This window comes from Stenella coeruleoalba, assembly GCF_951394435.1.
Source record: "Stenella coeruleoalba genome assembly, chromosome: 12".
Lineage (NCBI taxonomy): Eukaryota > Metazoa > Chordata > Mammalia > Artiodactyla > Delphinidae > Stenella > Stenella coeruleoalba.
Window position 1 is genome coordinate 23,201,017 of NC_137158.1, and position 21,973 is coordinate 23,222,989.

Here is a 21,973-nt window from a genome sequence, read left to right on the forward strand (position 1 = left end):
GTACGTGTTAAGGTGATGTAGGCTGATGCGTTGCCCTCCAGTTGGTATCAAGAGACTAAGAAAGGGCCATCCTGGCTTCTCCCTATTCCTTAAGACCCATGATCCCCTTATGCTTCCTGCTATCATTTAGCTCATTTGTGGTTTGGCTGGATTTCTGACTTCCAAATCAGACGTGCTAAAAAAATAGTCTTGGGCCCTGGTCCAATACAGATTCTTCCAGATTCACTTAGAAGCCTCTGAGTCAGTTTACAATAGAGCACATGTATTAGACGGACAAGCTCATTATCAGACGATGTGTCTAAAGAAATAACAAGAACCACACAAGAGCCAGTCACATCAGATTTACAACCATCAGGCATTTGTCAACAATAGTCACCAAGTCTAGGGCTCGCTGGTAATCATGCATGAACTGTGTAATGCTAGCAAACAGGAAGGCAGTTCCAGATAAGCCTTGCTGCCATGTACTTCCATCTCTTGTGATTTGGCCCATCTCCATATACCATATATTACTGACTTTTTTGGTTAATCTATATATACGTTTCTTTATTATTTTTAAATTAGTTTTCAGAAGCTATCAGCCCTTGGAATCATCTGATGGGCATTTGTTACTGTTGTTTTGTTTCTTAAACAAGAGCTAAATTAAAAAAAAAATTTTTTTTATCCTGATAAAACTCTTATGCCCTCATTTTTAATGCCTTCAGCAAGCTCTGTATAAGGCAAGGAGCTGAAAATAGAATTTGGCACTGAACAATATTCTGTAACATGAAAACTCTTCCCTTGTGTAAAAAAAAAAAAAATTGTCACAGGCAACATTTCTCTACATTCAATTTGATAACCGAAGCCCAAGAAAATGCAAAAGGGGATGCAAATTTCTGTTCCACGTGTTTTCCTGGGTACGTATCCCTATCACGACCACTGTCCGCCTCCTGCAGTCAGTAAAGCCCTGGCCCTGGCCGACGCCCACCCACTCACCCACTCCCAGCTCAAAATCTGATCCAGAGGAGGGATGGGCTCTGCTCTGAGTGAAGAGCGGCATCGCTCTGGGTTGAATTCATAGTAGTTGTTAATTTTTTAATAGTGGGTTAGTTCGTCGAACTATTTTTGGCCACAGAATGATTTCCTCCTTATAAGAAGCTTGTAAGCAATATGTAAAACATCTTTGTGGGTCCCCAGCCTATAGCCTTGCAAGTTTCCTTCTCATAACTAGTACTGTTTCTCTTCAGGGTAATTAATTCAACGAGCAACCAGCAATCTACCTTTAGCTTAAACTTCATTGGTTTCCGACTAAAAACAAAAGAAGAATCCTGCGTTTGGTGAGTGGCCCAGTCAACCACTTCCCTTGCCAGGAGAGTTTTCAACAGGTGCAGCCACTCTCTGAGGGCCCAGAGATGCAAATTTTGAGCAAAAATGCCTGTTTTCCTTCTGCCTTTGGCTCCCCTCTGGGTCCTGAAATGACTGTGTTTAACCAGAGGCTTACAGATCATGGAAGATGATTTTTTTTCTCCACTCCAGGCAGAAAAAAAGCACAAGCCCAGGTTTATCAAAAAGGCAATTTCCCTCAGTACTTTAATTAAATGTTAACCTTTCTGTGAAGAGTTATAAATTGCATTAGAACATAAACGTCAACCGACGACATTTGAGACCTGAACAGAACTTATGTAATGTTTCCAATAATTAGTGTGTCTATTCCAGACGTCAGTTAAAAGTTCAAAACCTTGATATGTGGGTGTCACCAAAGAGAACAGTGAGAGCCACACACTGGGGTCCTCGGGGAGAATTTCCAGAAAGGTAACACATTTTGACCAGAATTAAAGCAGACTTCTGGCCTAAAGATCTGTTTTCTTTCTGCTCTCCTGGGCCTCCCAGACGCTTGGGGAAATCTTAACAATACTAGACGCGTTTACAAGTCAGACTCAGTCCATTTTTAGAGTGAGTCAAGATTTATAATGCTCTTTTCCTTTTCCTTAACAATCTGAGAGCCCCGGACTGACACCCTTCAGTCCGGTAGCCTTGGAGTGAGGCTATCGCTTGTTCTAATCTCCCCCATTCCTCCCAGCCTGCTGACTGGTACACAATGGCTTTTCCCTTCCATCTGGCTGACAGATGCCATAAACTGCACATGACTGTGTCAGCCCCCAAGTCAGGGCATCGATAACTTCCATGGGACAAAGTTGATAATCACCTCTTGGTATAAAATGGTCTTTTAGAGAATTAGATAAATGTGAAACTCTGCGCGAGGTCAAGAACATCTTCCAAGGCCACCTGCCCCGCTTTGACGGCATGATGGCCTGACGTGGACATTTGTTTTCAGGCCTGTGATTCCCGCACCCTATGTCCCTCTGCTTTATCCCAGGCAAAAAACTGGGCTGCAGGAAGGCCTGTTGGTCACACCCTTAAACCTGAGCAGGACAGTGCCCTGGGAGCAAGGCCTGCCTCTCAGGGTCAGGCCTTCATGTCCTGTTCTGAAATCTGCTGACCCCGAGAAATAAATAATTCATCTCTCTCCGGTAGTGTCTCTTTTTACAGAGATCTCTGTGACAGAGCTTTGACGGTAGCAATGTTCATCATGATTGTTCATCCACAGAAGTAAGGAGAAGACCTGGGGAGGGGAGAGGGAAGCCCCAGCATGACTCCAGAATATCATTCCACACCTTCACGGTCAACGTCGGAAAGTGTTTGAACAAAGGAAATAAATGAAGGTATAAGGTCTCTGCACGGGCAGTTGCTGGAAGAGTCGGTTTGCTCTAGTCTAAGGCTCGGGCAGGACCACATCCTGGCTCGTCCGCAGAGATCCTGGTCTTCTAGACATTCTTTCAGCTGGTCCGTCAAGAGGGATCCTGGCCTTCTAGGCACTTTTTTTTTTTTTTGCATTTTCCCCTCCAGGCACACCTCTGCTCTTCCTGTTTCTTTTAGCTTAGGCAAAACGGGGCAGTGGGCGGGAGGCATGATTCTCTGGGCTCACATAACTGGGAGGAAGCCAGAAGAAGCCGAACAGGCCAACCAGTCCCTCTCCCCGCAGCGCAGCTCACCCACCGGCCAGCTGTAGGCTCTTCTTCGGCAGCCCGGCCTCTTCCCTGAAAGGAGGGCCTGATTTGGCCCCTGATTTTACAGTTACATCCTCACAGCTTTGGTCCTGGAGCCTGCCCGGAAATGGTCTGCTCTGACTGTCCCCCAAGCTTTTGGAAGCAGCCCTGCTGCCCTGCTAAACAAATTCACAGTGACTGGGGAGCAGTGGGGTGAGGCTGGACAAGAAAGGGGTTGGCCAGTTTTCAGCTCAGGGCAGTTTGGGTATTTCAGCTGGTGTGCACGTATTACTACAATAAAAATGGAAGTACAATAAAATGCTTCCTCTCGACTGGCAGACAGTTAAAAGACAGCATAGCTCAAAAGCATGGCCAGCTCATCGTTCCTATTTTTAATGGTAGTAAAATACCCATGACGGAGAGCTGGCCATCTTAGCCACGTTGAAGTGTCCAGTTTGGTGGCGTTAAGCACATTCACACCGTTGTGAATGTCACATGTCACCAGCCACCTCTAGAGCTTTTTTCACCTTGAAAAACGGAAACTCTGTACATTGAACAATAATTCCCCATTCTCTGACCCTCTCCCTTTCAACCACCATCCTACTTTCTGTCCCTATAGATTTTACTATTCTAAGTACCTCCTATAAGTAGAACCACACCGTGCTTGTCTTTTCGTGACTGGCTCATTTCACTTCCCGTAATGTCTTCAAGGTTCATCCATGTGGTAAACATTAGAATTTCCCTCCTTTTCAAGGCTGAATAATACTCCATTGTATGGACGTACCACACCTTGTTTATCCACTCATCTGTCATTGGACACTTGGGTTGCTTCCACCTTTTGTCTGTTGTTCATAATGCTGCTATGGACATGGGTGAACAAGCAGCTCACCTTTTAAAACTACATTTTTAAGAGTTTCTCTGGATTTTAGTATGAAGACAGAAGCAAAGGGAGGCCGGGGCACCTGGGAAGTAAACTACCCATCCCTCACCCCTGGCCATCAAAGGGCTCCGTCCTGTGTTCTTTGAGTATCCTATGAAGCAGAGATTTTTATCCCCATCTCATACCGAGAAACTGAGGCTCAGAGGGTTAATTAAGTTGCCCAAGATAACATAGCTAGAAAGGGGCTGAGAGTCAACCCAGGTCTGACTCCACGGTCCCTAACCCGTCTGCTGTCTCGTGCTGCCTCCTGAAAGTGGGGCAAAGCTGGACCCGGTGTGTGTGAAGATGGGGGGCAGGCAGGAGGCTGAAACTCTGTCCCTCCCTCCCCTGTGCCTAAGGAACAAACATTATTATTATTATTATTATTTTTAGAGCCAATGGAAAACAAAGAAAAGTACAGCAAATGGAGCCTACAGGATGCAGACAGGCAGCCTGACTCTCAGATGAGAACACACTTAGCTATTTGTAACAAGGCTGAAAGCGGGGACAAAATCTCAAAGTCTGCAAGGAATCGTGGCGCAAAAGGGACCAAATTGCAGGAAATATTTCAAGGCCGTGAGTGGACAGCAAAATGGCAGATGAGTTTTAGGAGGGAAAACGCCGGGAACTGCACTCAGAGAAAATCACCCAAACCAGACTAACAGGGGATTGCTTTGAGCAAGGAGGTCAGGGTGTGTATGGGCTGAGCTGCCCAGTGCCCCTCAGCAGGGGAAGGGAGCAAAAAATACCGACATCTTGGGCTTCCCTGGTGGCGCAGTGTTTGAGAGTCCGCCTGCCGATGCAGGGGACACGGTTTTGTGCCCCGGTCCGGGAGGATCCCACATGCCGCGTAGCGGCTGGGCCCGTGAGCCATGGCCGCTGGGCCTGCGCGTCCGGAGCCTGTGCTCCGCGGCGGGAGAGGCCACAGCGGTGAGAGGCCTGCATACCGCAAAAAAAAATACCAACATCTTTGAAAAAGACATCATTCACAAAGCAGAAAAAAATAAAACAACAATAAACACCCTTACCGAGGTGGAAAATAAGGCTTGCACTGAATGAACAGATCCCGCAAGGGAAGGAGTAGTTTTTCTTTGGAAATACCAGGGCTGCCTGTTGCAGGCACTGAAATGGTCAGTAAAATTTTGAGCATCATCAGAGCAGCCCGAGAACACACCTCCTCCCACACCCCTGGACCACTGCATGTGCCTTCCTGTGGCATCTCAGGAAAGCAGCGTAGATATGAGGAGATGCAGGGTTGAAACGGGAATGAGTGCAGGAGCCTGGGGTTTTCTCACAGACCAACGCCCTCCCTCCTTGAAGGTCTGACCATGAGATCGGGGACGATAACGCTGTCTCTGGACAGGTTACATCCAGGAGCCCCCTGGCCCGGGCTTTGTTTTATGTTGCTTGTCTGTTCATTGTGAGGGCACAGGAAAGGGAGGGGATGGGAGGAGATACTTTGCTATTAGGTCTTCAAGAATCTTTGTGGAGTTTCTCTCTGAGACCAGGGCCAGGATGTGGCCGGACTCCCAAGTCATGTTAAAAACCCCCCATGCCGTTCCAACCAGACCTGGCCCTGGCTCGTGGGTCCGCAGCTGCCGGGTGAGGGGTCCTAGGCTGAGCTCAGAGAGGGGAAGGATCTCCCTGCATTCTCTGGATCTGACCTTTGAGACATTTTACTGAAATTTCTAAAACCACAGCAACGCCTCTGCTGCCTGAAACAAGAATCTCAGGTAAGGACAGTGGTGGAGCCTGTGATTTCTGGGTCTCTCTGGGTCCATGCGTTGGGACCACCACCGTCCTCGCCACCAACACTCAGAAGCAGGGCTTCCCTGGCCCCCAGGTCTGGCACACGAGCCCCACACAGCCCTGATCCAAGGGCCAGGCCCTAAGCTCAGTATTGGGTGGCCTCATTCCAGGCTCCCAAGGGCCACTCCGATCTGTACTCAGCTCCCAGGGAAGGGGCTGCTCACGACCTGGGTGGGGAGTGGTGGGGGAGCAGGGGGCTCCGGTCTGGGGAAAGAAAGGGAGTGAGGGCAGGAGATAGGTGGGCATGAGTGCCCACTGGGGAGTGGGGAAAGTGTATTGTGGAGGTAAAAAGCTAGGCAGCCAGCCAAGCTCCCTCCGTGCTAGCGGGGACTGACGGGGGTCCCCGCGCAGTAGTGCGGCTCCCGCACTGCACGAAGGCTTCCCCCAGAGGCCGGGAGTGGAGGTGGAGCTGCGCACAAAGGTTGCGTGCCGGGCCCCAGCCCTGCCCAGGGCTGTGCTCAGCGGGAGGATACAGACGCTCTCGTAATCACGCAAAGATGCAGCAAAGGCAGGTGGACAGCCCTGGGCTTCTCACCAAAGGGACGCTCAGTACATGTCGCAGGAATGACTGTGAGTCAGTTGATGAGAGCGCATGCACCCCCCTTCCTCCGGGGAACACATGGGTAACACACAATAAGCGGCACCTCTGCCTGGGCTTTGCTAGGCTAACTCTGGCTCAGCAAAGCCACATCCTTGGCTGGCAGTCGGGGAGAGTGTTCTACGTGTGCTGGGCTCATTATCCACAGGGCAGGTACCCACCTGTGGGGCTGGGCATCAGGCCTTTGCCTTCATCCCAAGTCTAGCTGGGCGGGACCGGTGCATGCAGAACAGAGCATCCTTTCCCTGACCGGGGCAGCCAGCCCCGTTCTCTCTCCACCCATAGCATAAGATTCCCTCCCTGCCATTAACCGGCCAGCTCCCAGGGGGCAGGGGGCAATCCCCTCCCTGTGGCCACTGCACAGGGATGACATCTAAGGACCATTCAAAGTGCAAGGGGATTGACCCCGCTCCGCAGTGCACTTTCTGCTTAATAGGAACAGCTGGTCAGTGAAGTGTTTGCTAGCAATTTAACAAGGCTCAAACGGCGAGAGGCATCTGCCGATAAATCAAAAGCAGCGCCCGGCTAAATGAGGTTTAATTTAAATTCCTATCTCGAGCGAAAGGGGAGCATAATTGTGCCTTCCAGTTGTATTAGTACCAGCAAGGCCCGGCCCAGATCGGCTCACTGCCCACCCCCGGCCGCCCTGGGGTGTGATGGCCCCAACAAGACTAAACTGTAAAATAAAGCCAACTGCCGAGGGGGCAGGGGAGGGTGAGAGGAAGGAGATAATATGTCATTTCTTGCAGAAACAAGCCAAACTTTACTGTATTTGGAAGCCATAAAACTCATCACGGCCAGAAGCAAGTCCACCGTGGCTGCCCCATTAGAGCAGAGGGCAGGGGCCCAAGGGCAAGGGGGCAAATGAGCCCGGCAGCGAGAAGGACGCGTTCCATGGACGTGTCACCAGTCAGAGCCATGATGACCCCCAGCAAGAGAAGAGCTGCTTTCTTCTCATTGTCCCCTGGCACAGAGATCTGGACACAGACTTTGCAACCTACACACATGTCCTCCTCTGCCTCGAGCCGTCCTCAGCCTTGCACGTTGACCTGTAAACCCCTAGCTCCCAATGCATTTGATTCTCCCCTCCCTGCACATCCCATTTCTCTTTAAAATCAGAGCCTGGGCTTAACATCAGGCAAAAAGCCGGCTGCTGTCTAATGCGTCTTCCCTGCGAGTGCCTCAGGAAATCAAGCAGTGAGTCACCAAAGATTTGTCCTTCAAGGAGTCCTATCGCGGTGGCCCTGCTCGCACGTTTCATTTCACGGGGGCCAGAGATGCCTTCCCCGCGGGCTGGGTCTGGAGGGTGTCGTAGGAGCTCCGTACCCAGGACCTATTAGGCGGAGGGAGTGACTCAGAAAGCCTTGGGGTGGAGAAGCAGGTGCCCCCATGCCCACGGATGCCAAAAGTACGGCCTAGAGTTCACGCACAGTCAGTCCTCACGCCCTCATCCTTCTCAGGGCAAAGTCTATCCTCTCCCTCTGCTCCACACTCCTCTCAGTTACGCTTCCTAACTTTGCTCTTCAAACACGTCAGCACCTGTTCCCTGGAAATCAGCACATGTTCACTGAGGCCAGGGGCCCTGCCACAGTGACTTCGTCCCCGTTTGTAATAGGTCCCAAGGCTCATAGGCCAGGGCAAGACCTCACCCAGGAGTGTATCTTTTAGGAATTGTGTATGACAACTAGTAAGAGCAAAGACGAGAAGTTTATTTTTCTCTCACGTTAACATTCACAGATGGCAGTCCAGGGCTGGCATGGCAATGTGCATCAGAAACCAAGGCTCCTTCCATCTCTTGCTTCTGTATCTTTTTTAAAAATTAAACTATAGGTTGATTTACAATATGGTGTTAGTTTCAGGTGTACAGCTTCAGATTCTTTTCCATTATAGGATATTACAAAATATTGAATATAGTTCCCTGTGCCATAAGTAAATCCTTGGTGTCTATTTTATATATAGTCGTGTGTATCCATTACTCCCATACTCCTAATTTATCCCTCCCCCTCCCCTTTCCCCCTTGGTAACCATAAATTTGTTTTCTGTGTCTGTGAGTCTGTTTAGTAAACAAGTTGATCTGTGTTATTTTTTTAGATTCCACATGGAAGTGATATCATATGATGTTTGTCTTTCTCTGCCTGACTTACTTCACTCAGTATGATCATCTCTAGGTCCATCCATGTTGCTGTAAATGCATGGTTCTGTATCTTTAGCCGCTGGCTTTCATCCTGAAGGTCACCTCATGAGCAGAGATTGATGCTGGAACACCAACTATCACATCTGGATTCCAGGTAGGAGGCAGAAGAAAGAGGGAAGGGATATTTTTTTTAAAAAAGGAAAAAAAAAGGCACTTCACAATTGCCTATTTTGTAAGTTTTCTCAGAAGTCCCACCCAATAACATCTCTGTATATCTCACTGGCTAAAACCTAGTCACGTGGCCACACCTAGATACACAGGAAGCTGGGAAACGCGGTCTATTAGCTGAGCACATTGCCACCTCCCACAGTCAATAGGGCTGGGCTGCCTCTACAAAGGAAGAAGAGGAGAAGGGATTGGGGCTGGCGTTAGCAGCCTCTGCCACCATAGGCTGCATCTCGGTTTTGCTTTACCGTTTGACAGGTCTTCCTGTGAGGTTCTGTGGTTGAGACGGTAACACCCAGACTGGGTAACCAGACAGTCTGGGGGGATCCCGTCTAAGCAGCATCTCAAAGGCAGTTGTGATGACGCCAGCTGGGACGGAAATCTAGTGACCATCACAGGACCTAGTCCTGACGGCAGATGTTAATAGTGGCTTGGATGCAGACTTCCAGAAGGCAGGATCTTTGCCCCACTGACGAGGGACACATATAAAAAACCCGAGCAAATGTGACAGCATCTATTCGAGCACAGAGGGGAGAGTGTCCAGGGCAGCAAGGGGACACAGAGCAAGTTGCCCTGGATTCTGAGCCTGGGGTTTTTACCTGGTCCCTATACCCTCCTGAGCACAGCCTTGACATCTGTTGGTGTTTAAACACATATAGGTGCCAAAATAATACATAAATAACATTTTTTGCACAAACTTTGTGTTTGGCGAACACACGCTAATTGGTCAAAATTAGGCGTAAGCACCAAGCACTTCCCTGGTGGCGCAGTGGTTAAGAATCTGCCTACCAATGCAGGGGACACGGGTTTGAGCCCTGGGCTGGGAAGATCCCACATGCCACAGAGCAACTAAGCCCGTGCACCACAACTACTGAGCTTGCACCCTAGAGCCCTCGAGCCACAACTACTGAGCCCGCGTGCCACAACTACTGAAGCGGGAATGCCCAGGGCCAGTGCTCTGCAACAAGAGAAGCCACAGCAATGAGAGGCCCGCGCACCGCAACGAAGAGTAGCCCCGGCTCGCCGTAACTAGAGAAAGCCCCCTCGCGGCAACGAAGACCCAACACAGCCAAAAGTAAATAAATAAATTTATTTTTAAAAATTAGGCATCAAGTCCCACACATTGGTCTTCAATAACGTCCACGAGAGCAGCAGCTGGAAGAAGCAAGTTAAAGATGCTACAGCACCTGAAAGGGATCCTCCACTTCTCACACACATATTTTTTGAGCACGACTGTGTTTGTTTGAACTGCTCTCACAATGTTCTTCCAGAAATTGGGTAAATTTGATGGCCCAAAGGGAAGAGAGGCGGGAGAGGGTCCTTCAGCCCTAAGTTCCAAGCTAAACCAGGGACGCTGCATGTTTATTTGCAGAGCAATGCTCAGAAAGGGTGCCTGTTCGGTCTTTTGTTTTTTGCTTTCTATTTTGAAATAATGTTAGACGCACAAGAAGTTGCAAAAATAGTAGAGAGTTCGTTGGTACCCTTCACCCAGGTTCCTCAAATTATAACATCTTACACAACCAGAGCTCGTTATTTTTTTTACTATTTATTTATTTATTCGGCGGCACCGGTCCCAGTTGCAGCACGCGGGATATTTAGTGGCGGCATGCAGAAGCTTTAGTTGCGGCACGTGGGATCTAGTTCCCTGACCAGGGATCGAACCCAGGCCCCCTGCATTGGGAGCTCGGAGCCTTAGCCACTGGACCACCAGGGAAGTCACCAGAGCACAGTTTTAAAACCAGGAAAAGGATATTAGTACAATATTATTAACTAAAACTACAGACCGTATTCAGATTTCACCAAGTTAGCACATGGATATACTCATGTAAACGCTATCCTATTCAGGGTACGGAGGTGTTCTGTCCCCAGAGTGAAAACCCTTTGCCTATCCTTTTAGGGCCCTCCCCCTGGCACTCACTGATCTGTTCTCCATTACTATAATTTTGTAATTTTAAAAATGTAATATAAACTAAGTCATATAATTTGTAAACACTTTAGGGTTCTTTTTTCACTGAGGATAATGCCCTCAAGAGCCAGCCAAGCGGTTGTATGTATCAATAGTTTCATCCCTTTTTTTTTACTGCTAAGTAGACCCATGGCACGAATGTACCACAGTTTGTTTAATCATTTACCATTAAAGAACGTCTGTTTCCAGTTTTTGTCTGTTACAAACAAGGTTGCTATAAATATTCGTGTACTACTATAAACATTTGTGCATAGGTGTTTGTGTTTGATGAGCTTTCATTTATCTAGGATAAATACCCAGGAGTGTGATTGCTGGGTCACGTGGTAAGTATATGTTTAACTGCACAAGAAAATGGTTTTCCAGAGTGGCCTCACCATTTTATATCCCACTAAGCAGCGTGTGAGAGTTTCAGTTGATTCCCATCCTTTCCAACAATTGGTATTGTCAATATTTTTAATTTTAGCCATTCTACTTCGTGTATAATCGTATCTCCTCATGGTTTAATTTGTAATTCTCTAATGGCTAACAACGGTGAACTTCTTTACGTATGCCTATTTGCCATCCACATGTTCTATCTGGAGAAATGGCATTCAAGTCTTCTGCCCACTTTCTAATTACAGACAGTCCCTGACTCAGGATGGCTCAACCTAAGATTTTTTGAGTTTACGACGGGGTGAAAGTGACACATGTTCAGTGGGAATTGTACGCACGAATTTGAATTTTGGTCTTTTCCCAGGCTAGGGACAGGCAGTACGATGCTGTCTGTCACAAAGCCCCGTGGTGGGACCAGGTAAGAATGGCGGGATTGGAGATACACAAACCGTAGCCAGTCTTCAATTCACAGATCACTCCGTTTCTTACACACAATTAACACGCAGCACAGGTTAGTCAAAGTAGAGAAAATAGAAAGGGGTAATGCACCGACCGCTCCAAGGAGAAGTCCCGAAAGGAGGCATCTCAGCACAGGCAGCGGTCTCTGGTCCTTCCCTCGGCTCCAACAGGAACTCGGGCAGGTCCATCTGGAACAGCTCTCAGCAGCGTGGAGTCGGGTACTCCCGTGAAGAGCTCAACTCCGTGGACTCTTTTTAAGGAGTCTGCCAGTACGGTGTAAGGTTACACCCCTGGGGTCTTGTCTCTCTAAGTCACTCCTTCCTTTCCTCTGACTTATGTTGCCAAACAAATATCTTATGTAAAGTAACACTCTTCATTTATCCCTCTGAGACACTCGCGGTCCTACACTGGACGTTTCAAAACAACTAATGTGGAAGTTTACCTTGACCGCTGTGACTCTTTTGAACCACATAACATAGCTTAAAATAGCTTAACTCCTAAAAGTTTCACGCAGGATGAATAGGAATCCTAACACGAACGGAATCGCATGATAACATATACTGTCTCCTGATGCTGGACAGAGGCAGCCACTCCCTGTCAGCCACACGATCACCAGGGTAAACACCCCATACACTTAACAACCATTCCGTACCCACACAACCATTGTTTTTTCACTTTCGGGACATTACTCAATAAGTTACATGAGATAGTCAACACTTTATTGTAAAATAGGCTTTGCATTAGATGGTTTTGCCCAACTGGAGGCTAAGGTAAGTGTTCTGAGCACATTCAAGGTAGGTGAGGCTAAGCGATGACGTTAAGTGGGTTAGGTGTATTAAATGCATTTTTGTCTTAACGGTATTTTCAACTTGTGATGGGTTTATCTGGATGTAACCCAATCATAAGTTGAGGAAGATCTGTACCTTGTTTTACTGTCAAGGTTAACAAGTTCTTGATATATTCTGAACTGTAAGTTCTTTGTCAGATATATGATTCTGCAAATATATGCCCACTTACACCACTTTTATTCAACATAGTACTAGAAGTCCTAGCCAGACATTAGGCAATAAAAAGAAATAAAAGTCATCTAAACTGGAACGTAGAAAGTAAAATTATCTCTGTTTGCAGATAATATGATTTTTATGTAGAAAACCCTATAAAGATTCCACACACACACACACACACACACACTGTTAGAACGAATAAATGAATTCATCAAAGTAGCAGGATGCAAAGGCAACACACAAAAATCAGTCGCATTTGTATATGCAAACAACGAACAAGCTGAAAAGGCAGCGAGCAAAACCAAATAACAAGAGCAGAGAAAGTTACAGGAGGAAGCGATTCCCTGCAGATTTGTAGGGAGGAGACTGGCTTGAACCACTCAGCCCAGGAGCTCATCATCACCGCAAAGCCGGCTCTCCGGGGAGGCTGGGTAAAGACGCCCAGCCTTTCAGAGACCAGCCCTTCTGACAAAGCACAGCCGCCTTCCCGAGCAGCCAGGCAAACTCTGCAGAGAAAACGCGGGGCAGCCGCTGAGCAGCCTGAATTGCCATCCAAAGGAGAGGTGGTTTCTCTCCTTCTCTTTCTGCCTGAGCAAGTGGACCCGCATTCCCACTGTTTACGTGTCTTAAAAGCCAACATGTTCAGTGTGTTTTGGGTGTGGAAAATGATCAGCCCACAGCTGGCACGTTGAGATTATGTCTTAGGCGAGGCATTTCCTTCGAGACCGAACCGTTTGTACAGTTTTGTTATTTCAGACCACACGCTGTCTGGCTGCTGAGCAACAGAACAGGAGTAAACGGACCAACATTCTCAGGAACGTGAGAACCAGTTTCGGCGCCTGGTGAGAGTGAAAGCTGGATCTGGGCGGGTGCCAGGCAGAGCACACCCGCCTGCTTCACCCTTCCCCAGGCTCCATCCACGTCTGTGTGGCCCCGGGCAGGGGTGAAGCTTGGGGTGATTGCGTGTCACACACGTGCCCCTTCATCCCCTGCCTGCTTCCCAAAAGGGCTTCCTGCTCCTGCCACGGACAGCAAAACCTGCTTGGAGTAGAAGGGCAGAAAATGGCCTTTTCCTGAGCCAAACCCCAAAGGAACCCAAACTCCGTGTAAAATATGTGGGCGCACTTCCTGTTTTAGTTACCTTAGGAGGGGTTCACGATCCTCTCACACACTCCTGATGCCTCTCCCCTTCCCGTCGTCAATTTCATGGCCTTAGCATGTTTTTCTGAGGGTTAGGCAGTAAGCGTAAAAGTACAGACACACTCATCGGTGAAAGAAATGTAGTTGGCCTACATAAGCTGCAAAATGAACTTCTTGTGTGATGTTTGGTGATTATATCCCTACAGGTGAAGGCTTGAACTCAGGGTACTGGAGAAGTTTTACTCAAAATGGATAGATGTGTGAGTGGGTGGGTGGGTGGATGGATGGAGGGATGGATGGGTAGATGGATGGATGGATAGCTGGGTGGGTGGGTGGATGGATGGATGAATGGATGAAAGGATGGATAGATGGTGGGTGGGTGAATGGATGAAAGGATGGAGAGATGGTGGGTGGGTGGATGGATGGATGGATGAGTGGATGAAAGGATGGATAGATGGTGGGTGCGTGGGTGAGTGGATGGATGGATGAGTGGATAGATGGGTGGGTGGATGGGTAGTTGGATGGGTGGGTGAGTGGATGGGTGGATGGGTGGGTGAGGTAAAAGGAGAACCACAGCAGGCTCAATGGCCCCCTGAAGCCCCTGCCCAGTGAGCGGTGGGGGGAACCTACTAGCCTTCCTGTCTTTAGTGTCCTGTAGGAAAGTCTAGTTCCTCCCTGGCCCTGGCCCTGATGACCAATGCACAAGTGACAACCACGACTTGGAGCACCCTTGACCACACTGTGACATCTGTGTCTCTACCTTAGCAAGAACATGGTCTCTCTCAAGAAAGAAAGATAGTAATAGGAAAAGGACCTCAGCTGAATAAAGACACAGAGCTATTCAGTTTCAAGGCCAAAATCAACCAACTATCACTGCCCTATTCTTATTTTTAAAGTGATTTGTCAGAATAAAAAAAAAATCTGTTTACTGGCCCTGAAGCATCTCTTCCAATCCCAGCAGGGACAGAACTCGGGTGTTAGAACAGCGTGCCAGGCCGAGCCCCTTCCCAGCCACTGGGCAGCATCCCTGCTCACTTCTCAGACCCTGGATCCTGCTGGGCTTGCCAGTGCGTGGGAGCCGAGCTGGGGTCTGGGACCTGCTTCCAGGCCACCAACCTGAGGTCTGGGGCATCAGCCAGCAGGACCCCTGATGCAAACGGAGCCGTGTAGGAAAGAACTGGACGGCAGGGACTCTGGACAGGGCCCACTCTCCTCTCCCCAGCTCACCAGGGAGCTCTTCGGGCTTCAGATCAGCTCTTCCCCCAGACTTCTTCCAGGTTCTGAGCTGGCAGGTAAGGTGGGCTCGTGTCCCCTGGGGGCTGACCACTGAGTCCCATGGGGCCTTCTTGGGAGGAGCTCCCACACGTTTCCTTTTCCTTCCTCTTTTCATTAGTTCTCCAACCTTATACTCTGTCTTATGCTCTGGTCCTAATTGCTTCCCTCTTTCCAGCATCTGCTGGATGGTAAGCGCGGGGCTAATCTTCCCTATTAATCTGCCCCTGGCTGCCCCTCCACACTCCCAGCCCCTCGGGGGGTCTGCTGGACCCAGCATCCTCCCCTGCGAAGAAGTGATTGGTCCAGATGCTGTCTGAGCTTCCCCCCAGCCCTGGCATTTCCTTTTAAAGGGTGGGTGGTATGTTCTTCCTCAGACCCTCAGAGCCAAGAGCCTGCTCTTCACGCCTTCTGGGCACCGTGGGAGACCCTGGACTGAAAGCAAAACAATCCACTGGGCCGCAGCTCTGCCTGCACCGTCCAGTTCCACCCACGGGAGCCACCAGGCACACGCGGCTCTGGACATTCCCATTGAAAGTAATTAAACTTAACAAAACTTTCAATTCTGCAGTTCAAAGAATCTGAAAAAGAATATACATATAGGGCTTCCCTGGTGGCGCAGTGGTTGAGAGTCCGCCTGCCAATGCAGGGGACATGGGTTCGTGCCCCGGTCCGGGAAGATCCCACATGCCGCGGAGCGGCTGGGCCTGTGAGCCATGGCCGCTGAGCCTGCGCGTCCGGAGCCTGTGCTCCGCGGCGGGAGAGGCCACAACAGTGAGAGGCCCACGTACCGCAAAAAAAAAAAAAAAAAAAAAAAAAAAAAAGAATATATATATAAAACGGAATCACTTTGCTGTACACCTAAAACATTGCAAATCAACTATACTTCAATAAAAAAATTTGGAACAAGAATTTTTTTAATTCAGTATTTTAGTCATGATGCCCTCTTGTCAGCTACCCAGTAGCTACCTGTGGCTGGTGGCTACTTTATGGGACGGTGCAGTAAAGCGTTTCTGTCGTCAAGGAAGTTTCCCCCAGATAGTCCTGGAGGCAGGCATGCGGTCTGCGGAGGCCAGGCCAGAAGCTGAATTGTCCTAGGACCTACCTCTACTGCACTGTATTCCTTAGAAGTTAGTTACTCAAGCAAGTCCGTATTCAAGATGGAATAGTGTTAAAGAATTGGTGGGCATTTAAAAAAATCTGTACAGAAGGTAATTCAAAATCGGACACCTTCCACTCCCGTGGCCATCTTGATCTGCATCCTCCACACACTCTTGGGTCCCCAAGGCAGAGACGAGAGCATCTGTCCAGACTCTTCCCTCCTCACCCTGCACCCATTTGGCACCAGGCCCTGTTGACTCTGCCTCGCAAATTACTCTCACGTTCCTCTCTCTCTATCCCTCCTGCCACTGCCATGGATGGACCTCCATCGTGCCCTCTGGGTCAACTGCCAACCCTCTTCCTCCTTCCCCGGGGTACTAGGACCACCACTGGAATGCACCTCAGACCGTACCAGGGCCCTTCACTTTCCTGAGTAGGAACCTGAGTACCAGAGAGGTAAAGGGCCTTGCCCAAAGTCACACAGCTGCCTGGAAGCAGAGGCAGGCAAGAACTCAGTGCTGCTGGCCACTGGGGCTGGGCATCTTCCATTACCTCACTGCCTTGAGGGTAGGTCTTTGGATGTTCTTGAAAGGCATTCTCCCACCAGAGGCCTGGGACAGTCTCTCTGCCTTTTTATTCCAAGCCCAAAATATGGTCTCCGTTGCTGGATTTTGCAAACAAATTATTGCTAGAGAAATAAATGGCCACTTTTATTATTTTCTTTATTCCAAGTTACCACTTAAATAGGCATTGCCAGATTTCTGGGTGTCATCATCTCATGAAGGAACTATTCTTGATCTTAAGGAACTTCCGTTCTAAAATTATACAAGACACAGACAGAGAAGATAGACACACACAGAGAGACACTAGGCTTTGCTTTTTTTGGTAAGGGCTGGGGGAAGCGCAGGGAAGGGAGAGAAAATAGAAAAGGATAGAGAAAGATCAGCACTGTTTGGTGGATGAAAATAGCAGGAGAGACGGCAGAGAACTTGATGGGTTCTGTCCCCAAGAAGAAGGGATTTCGGAGCTGCGCAACTATTTATTTATTTTTGCATGTGGAATCAGCTATTTTATGCAACTGATAAAATCAAGGACAATTAGACCAAATTGAGCTTTAATTTTGGATTGAAAGTGTGATTCTTCCACCAAGAACTCCCTCCCACGACATCTGAAATTACTAACTGCGGAAGGCACCCAGAGCCGTCAGCCTAGACCAGTGCGGGCTTAATGTCTGTCAAAAACGTAGACGCTAAAACCCACATGCTCCTGCAGGGGCATTAGAAAGTCTAGACGGGGTGCGGATTACGGCCACACCTCAGGCAGCATTATTTAAAGCACTTGCTTGTTTACAGTTGATTTAACTTTGGAACCGAAGAAGGAAAAGTGACCCCAGAACCCCTGGAGGATCTGGGCTGCTGGCTGTGGGTTTGGGAGGAATAGCGGGTAGGGATGTTGGTGGGACACACTCCGATCAAAAGCAAGATTTCCCTCATAATTTCATTCTCCAAAATGTGCTGAGCTTCCCCTACCTTGAAAATAAAACAAAACAAACAAACAAACAAAAAAACCCACGCTATCACCTCTTTTCTCTTCCCTACATCTCCCTTCCTTTGCTACCCTGGTCCATAGAAGCGTAACATCCAGGTTAAAAGTTCAGAGTCTTTATTTGAGGTCAGACAGTCCTGGGCTGACATCCCTCCTCACCTATCAAGGAAGATCTCTCTGAGCCTCGGGCCATAGCTGCTGAGTACCAGATGGTGATGGTGTCTTGTCCACAGGGTGTGGACAGGATAATGAGATGATGTGTGTAAGGCATTTGACTGGCACAAAGTCAGGGTTCACAAACCATTCGCCATCATTATAGTTATTCCTGTGGTCACACGGCCTCTAGGCCCCTTTCTCCTGGGCCTGTTAACTGATGCTGACGATTTCCCCCGTCTTGGCCGGATTGCCCTTCGGAAGCCTCGGTCCCTGTCGGAAAGCTGAGAGGCAGGGCCGGGACGCATGTTCCCTCTGGGAGGAGTTGGGGACCCCACCCGTGCCCCGCGTGGGCCCTCTCAGCCGGACGGAGGAGAGGACAAAGCTTTCCCCGAGTGCCGCAGGCAGGGCTGGGGCAGACAGAGCTCATCGCCGGCATGTCCCCCAGGCCGGACACGACGACGGGTGAGATGGAAGTCTTGCGGGGTCCCCGGAAGGGCTCGGGGAGCATCAGGGGCCCGTGTCATGTGAGACCCCTGAGCAGGGGACGCGCAGCCAGGCCTTCAGAGTCTGCTTTCAGCTGGTGTCTGGGCTTAAAAATGGTGACGAAGCCCAATTTCAACTTTCCCTCCACCCTCTCTGAGATGCCTCTGACCCTCCCTCCATCAGTCGACCCTGGGTTTGTCTCTTTCCTGCAGGGGAGGGAGGGCCTGGTTGTCGAGAAGGCTCTTGGTGAGATCAGGGGCCTGGTTGTCGAGTGGACTGGACAGAGGGAGGGAGGGAAAGGAAGACGTGGGAGGGTTTGCTCTCAGCCTTTAGATGGTTCCTCGAGTGGTTGTGTTCATTTGTGCGACTGGGATCGGGCACAGCTCCTGCCCCGAGGGGCTCCTGAGGGAGGGGAGAAGGGGGCTCTAGATAACGAGAGACATGAGCACAGGGCGTGCTGGGAGCCCACGGGAGGAGGGGTCAGTAAAGGCCTCGGGAGAAGGAAAGGTCTGAATTAGGATGTCAAGGGTGATGAGCAGGGGTTACGGGGTCACCCAGGTTGCGGAGGGTAGGACAGTTGGGCGTGGTGTGTGTGTGTGTGTGTGTGTGTGTGTGTGTGTGTGTGTGTGTGTGTGTACTGCAGGGCTACAGTTCATTTGCGGGTGCGGGGAGGATGTTAGGAAGTGGAGAGGTTGGCAGGGGCCACATCACAGAGGCCCTGAAGGCCCATGTCACAGAATGGGGGTTTTCCCAGGGAGACGATGGGAAGCCCCAGAAGACGCTGAGACCGGTGAGTGCCACAGCAGGACTGCATTTCAGAGCCACCCATGCTGACTCTGCCCCAGGATGCGTTCTTGGGCCTTGACGGTCACACACCCGGCTGCCACATTTCTGCTTCGCAGAACTGAGGAGACTCAAGGCAACATTTTTTGTTGTTGTTCATGCCATTGCTTAGCAGTGGAAGCAAAACAGACTCACCTTCCATGTGATCAGGGGCCCTTTAAAATGTGTTTTTATTTTTTATCAAAGTAGTGCATGTACATAGGTTAGGAAAGCCAGACATGGACACAAGGTGTGTGATAGAAAACAGTTGTCCCTGCCCCCTCTGCCTCCCTCCCAATTCTCATTCCTCAGATACCACAACTTCCTTCTTCTGCTCTTTACCTCTGCATCTGCAGATGGCATAGGTAGAATGCTTTTTCTTTTTTTTCTGTTTTAGATTCATTGTGGAAGGCTGGGCCATTGAGATAGGCTGGGACCTGGGACCTGGGACCCTTTGCTGCAGTGTTTATACAAAGAAACTACAAGAGACTAAAAATAACTGCTTGCATGCGCAGGCACAGTTGGGACAAATTATGGACAACAAGATACAAAGAGACCAAAAAAACCCAACTGCTACTTCTGAAGAGCTGGGAGCAAAAGCAGGGGGTCCGGAGCAAAAGCAGGACACTGTGCATGCCCCCCGCACATAACACCACCTAAGGGGTGGGCAAACCACCTAAGCACCCCTCTGGCCTGATCCCTGGACACACCCCTGCCCTCACCCCATATAAGGAAACAGCTCACGCCCCTGCTGCAGCAGGAACCCCAGTAAAGCCTTGCCTGAATGTCTTGTCTGGCCTCTTATCAATTTCTGTTGATTAAGAACCCTGGTCGGTAACACCATCCCTCCCATTTACACACTCTTGCCTCCTCTCCATGTCCTCATTTCCTCAATACAGCGACGTCACACTTTTAGCAAAACCAGGGGCTAGCATAGTGTTTCCAGCACAGCCGAGCCACCTGGTAAACTACAGCAACGTTTTCTTTTGTTTTGCTTTTTGGTTTCCTGGAGTTAGTCATTGCCCGTTTGTTTGGTTTTCCCAAACAAACTGATTCACCCCCAGCCCCTTCAGCTGAACCCCAACCTCCTTTCATACCTTGGAGCAAAGCAAGCCTTCAGCAGGATCCTTTCTGCTGAGCCTTTCCTCCTGGACCTTCCCTCTCCTGCTCAGGTGGGAGACACTTCTCTCCAGGCGGCTGCCTAGCTGGCACACGGGGGCTTCTTCTCACTCTCAGCCTGAAAAATCCCTTGGCCTTCAGAGCACCTGGGGACCATTTGGGGACGCTTCCTCAGGTAGAAGAAGCTATACAAAACTTTTCTAAAAACTAGGATAATTTTGGATTCCCCCTTTAAGTACACTGGAAATGACTCTTAACCACACACAGGCCTTGGCTTTCTGAGGGTGCAAAATCGAATCCCCTCTTTGGTTTTAAATGCACTAAAGCCCTTGCTCTGCCGGTCTGATTCCTACAAGGGCATGCAAGACACACAGCTGGTAATTTTTCCAGGTGCATACACAGTAATTAAACTGAATGCTATCATAGCCTTTCTAGGTAAAAAGGCCTCCTGGGCTTGTTTTAATGAATACATAAAGCTCATCTGTAATTAGTACCTTTAGTTATTAATATGCAAAGGAGGCCTGCTGGTATCTGTAATTAGCACCAAATTCTCGATGGTTAAGGATGCTGCCAAAATAGGAAAGTCTGTAATCCTCAAAGTCTCCAGCCACTTGAGGACCTCCCAGACCTCACCTCCAGCCTAGCCTCCCCCTCTGTGCTCCCCTCCCAGGTGTCCAGCTGCCTGCCAGACCCTCCTCTCTGTATTCCAGAAGCATCTTGAACTAGTCTAACACTGGACTCAAGTTCTATTCCCTCCCTACACTTGCAGCCCCTTCTAAGAAGCCCAGTCCTGGGTCATGGCCCTTGTCTTTCCCTTGCCCTCCTTCCTCCTTCCCAGCAGGCTCACCTCCTCGGGAATAATACACCCAGGCAGTCCCCTGACCCAGAAACCCATGCCCCCTCATGACCTCTCTTGTCTCCTCTGGCCATCCCACTCATGTGGAAGGCAGCTGCCTCTTCTTCCACGCCCACCCCCTCCCTGGGTCAGGCCTCATCAGTGCTGCAGGGGTGGAAGGTTGGAGAGGGGAGTCTGCCGTGCCTTCCCACGGTCTCCCCACCTCCTTTCTCGGCAGTCCCATCCATTTCCCATGTTGCAGCTAAGCATGATTTTTCCAAAGCACCTCTTCACTTTCATCTTTCAGGTCTCAGCTTCGACACAGTGTCCCCTGGGAAGACGGCGAAGATCCCCGGCTCCCCAAGTCCGATGTTAGTGCCCTACCCACCTCCTCCCTCGGCACCCCTAACTATCGCGTGTAGCATTTAAGCACTCATATGGTGTTTGCCTGTTCATTTGTTTGCTTCCCTCCTTAAGAACAGGGATGTGTGTCGCTACCCTCATCAACTGACACACAGTAGACCATCAACAAATGCTTTCAAAAGAATGACTGAGTTAGGCTTCTCAGATTTTTTTTTTTTTTTTTTTGCGGTACGGTGAGAGGTGCGGGCCTCTCACTGTTGTGGCCTCTCCCGCTGCGGAGCACAGGCTCCAGACGCGCAGGCTCAGCGGCCATGGCTCACGGGCCCAGACGCTCCGCGGCATGTGGGATCCTCCCGGACCGGGGCACAAACCCGCGTCCCCTGCATCGGCAGGCGGACTCTCAACCACTGCGCCACCAGGGAAGCCCTCTCAGATTATTTTTTAAAGTCCTCTATCAATTCTTGTTATTTGATTAATTTGCCAGCAAACCGACTCCTACCCGCTGCGCGCAAGGGAAACCTTTGTGTTAACCTTGATTGCTTGACCTTGAGCACTGAATTAGGAAGGCCTGAGTGAGCTCTTGTACCCAGTGTTATTGTGCCCCCCCGCCCAGGTAAATGCACAGTCC

The 21,973-nt window shown here is 49.6% G+C and overlaps 1 protein-coding gene across 1 annotated transcript in view; it reads right to left on the reverse strand.

The window, feature by feature from the left end:
• Positions 1-8,558: 8,558 nt before the first annotated feature.
• Positions 8,559-21,973, reverse strand: part of RNGTT (RNA guanylyltransferase and 5'-phosphatase) — a 250,474-nt gene continuing 237,059 nt past the window's right edge. Inside the window, exon 15 of the mRNA XM_079939773.1 lies at positions 8,559-8,626. Within this exon, the coding sequence (XP_079795899.1) occupies positions 8,621-8,626 (6 nt within the window). The 3' untranslated portion in view covers positions 8,559-8,620. The remainder of the gene's footprint in view (positions 8,627-21,973) is intronic.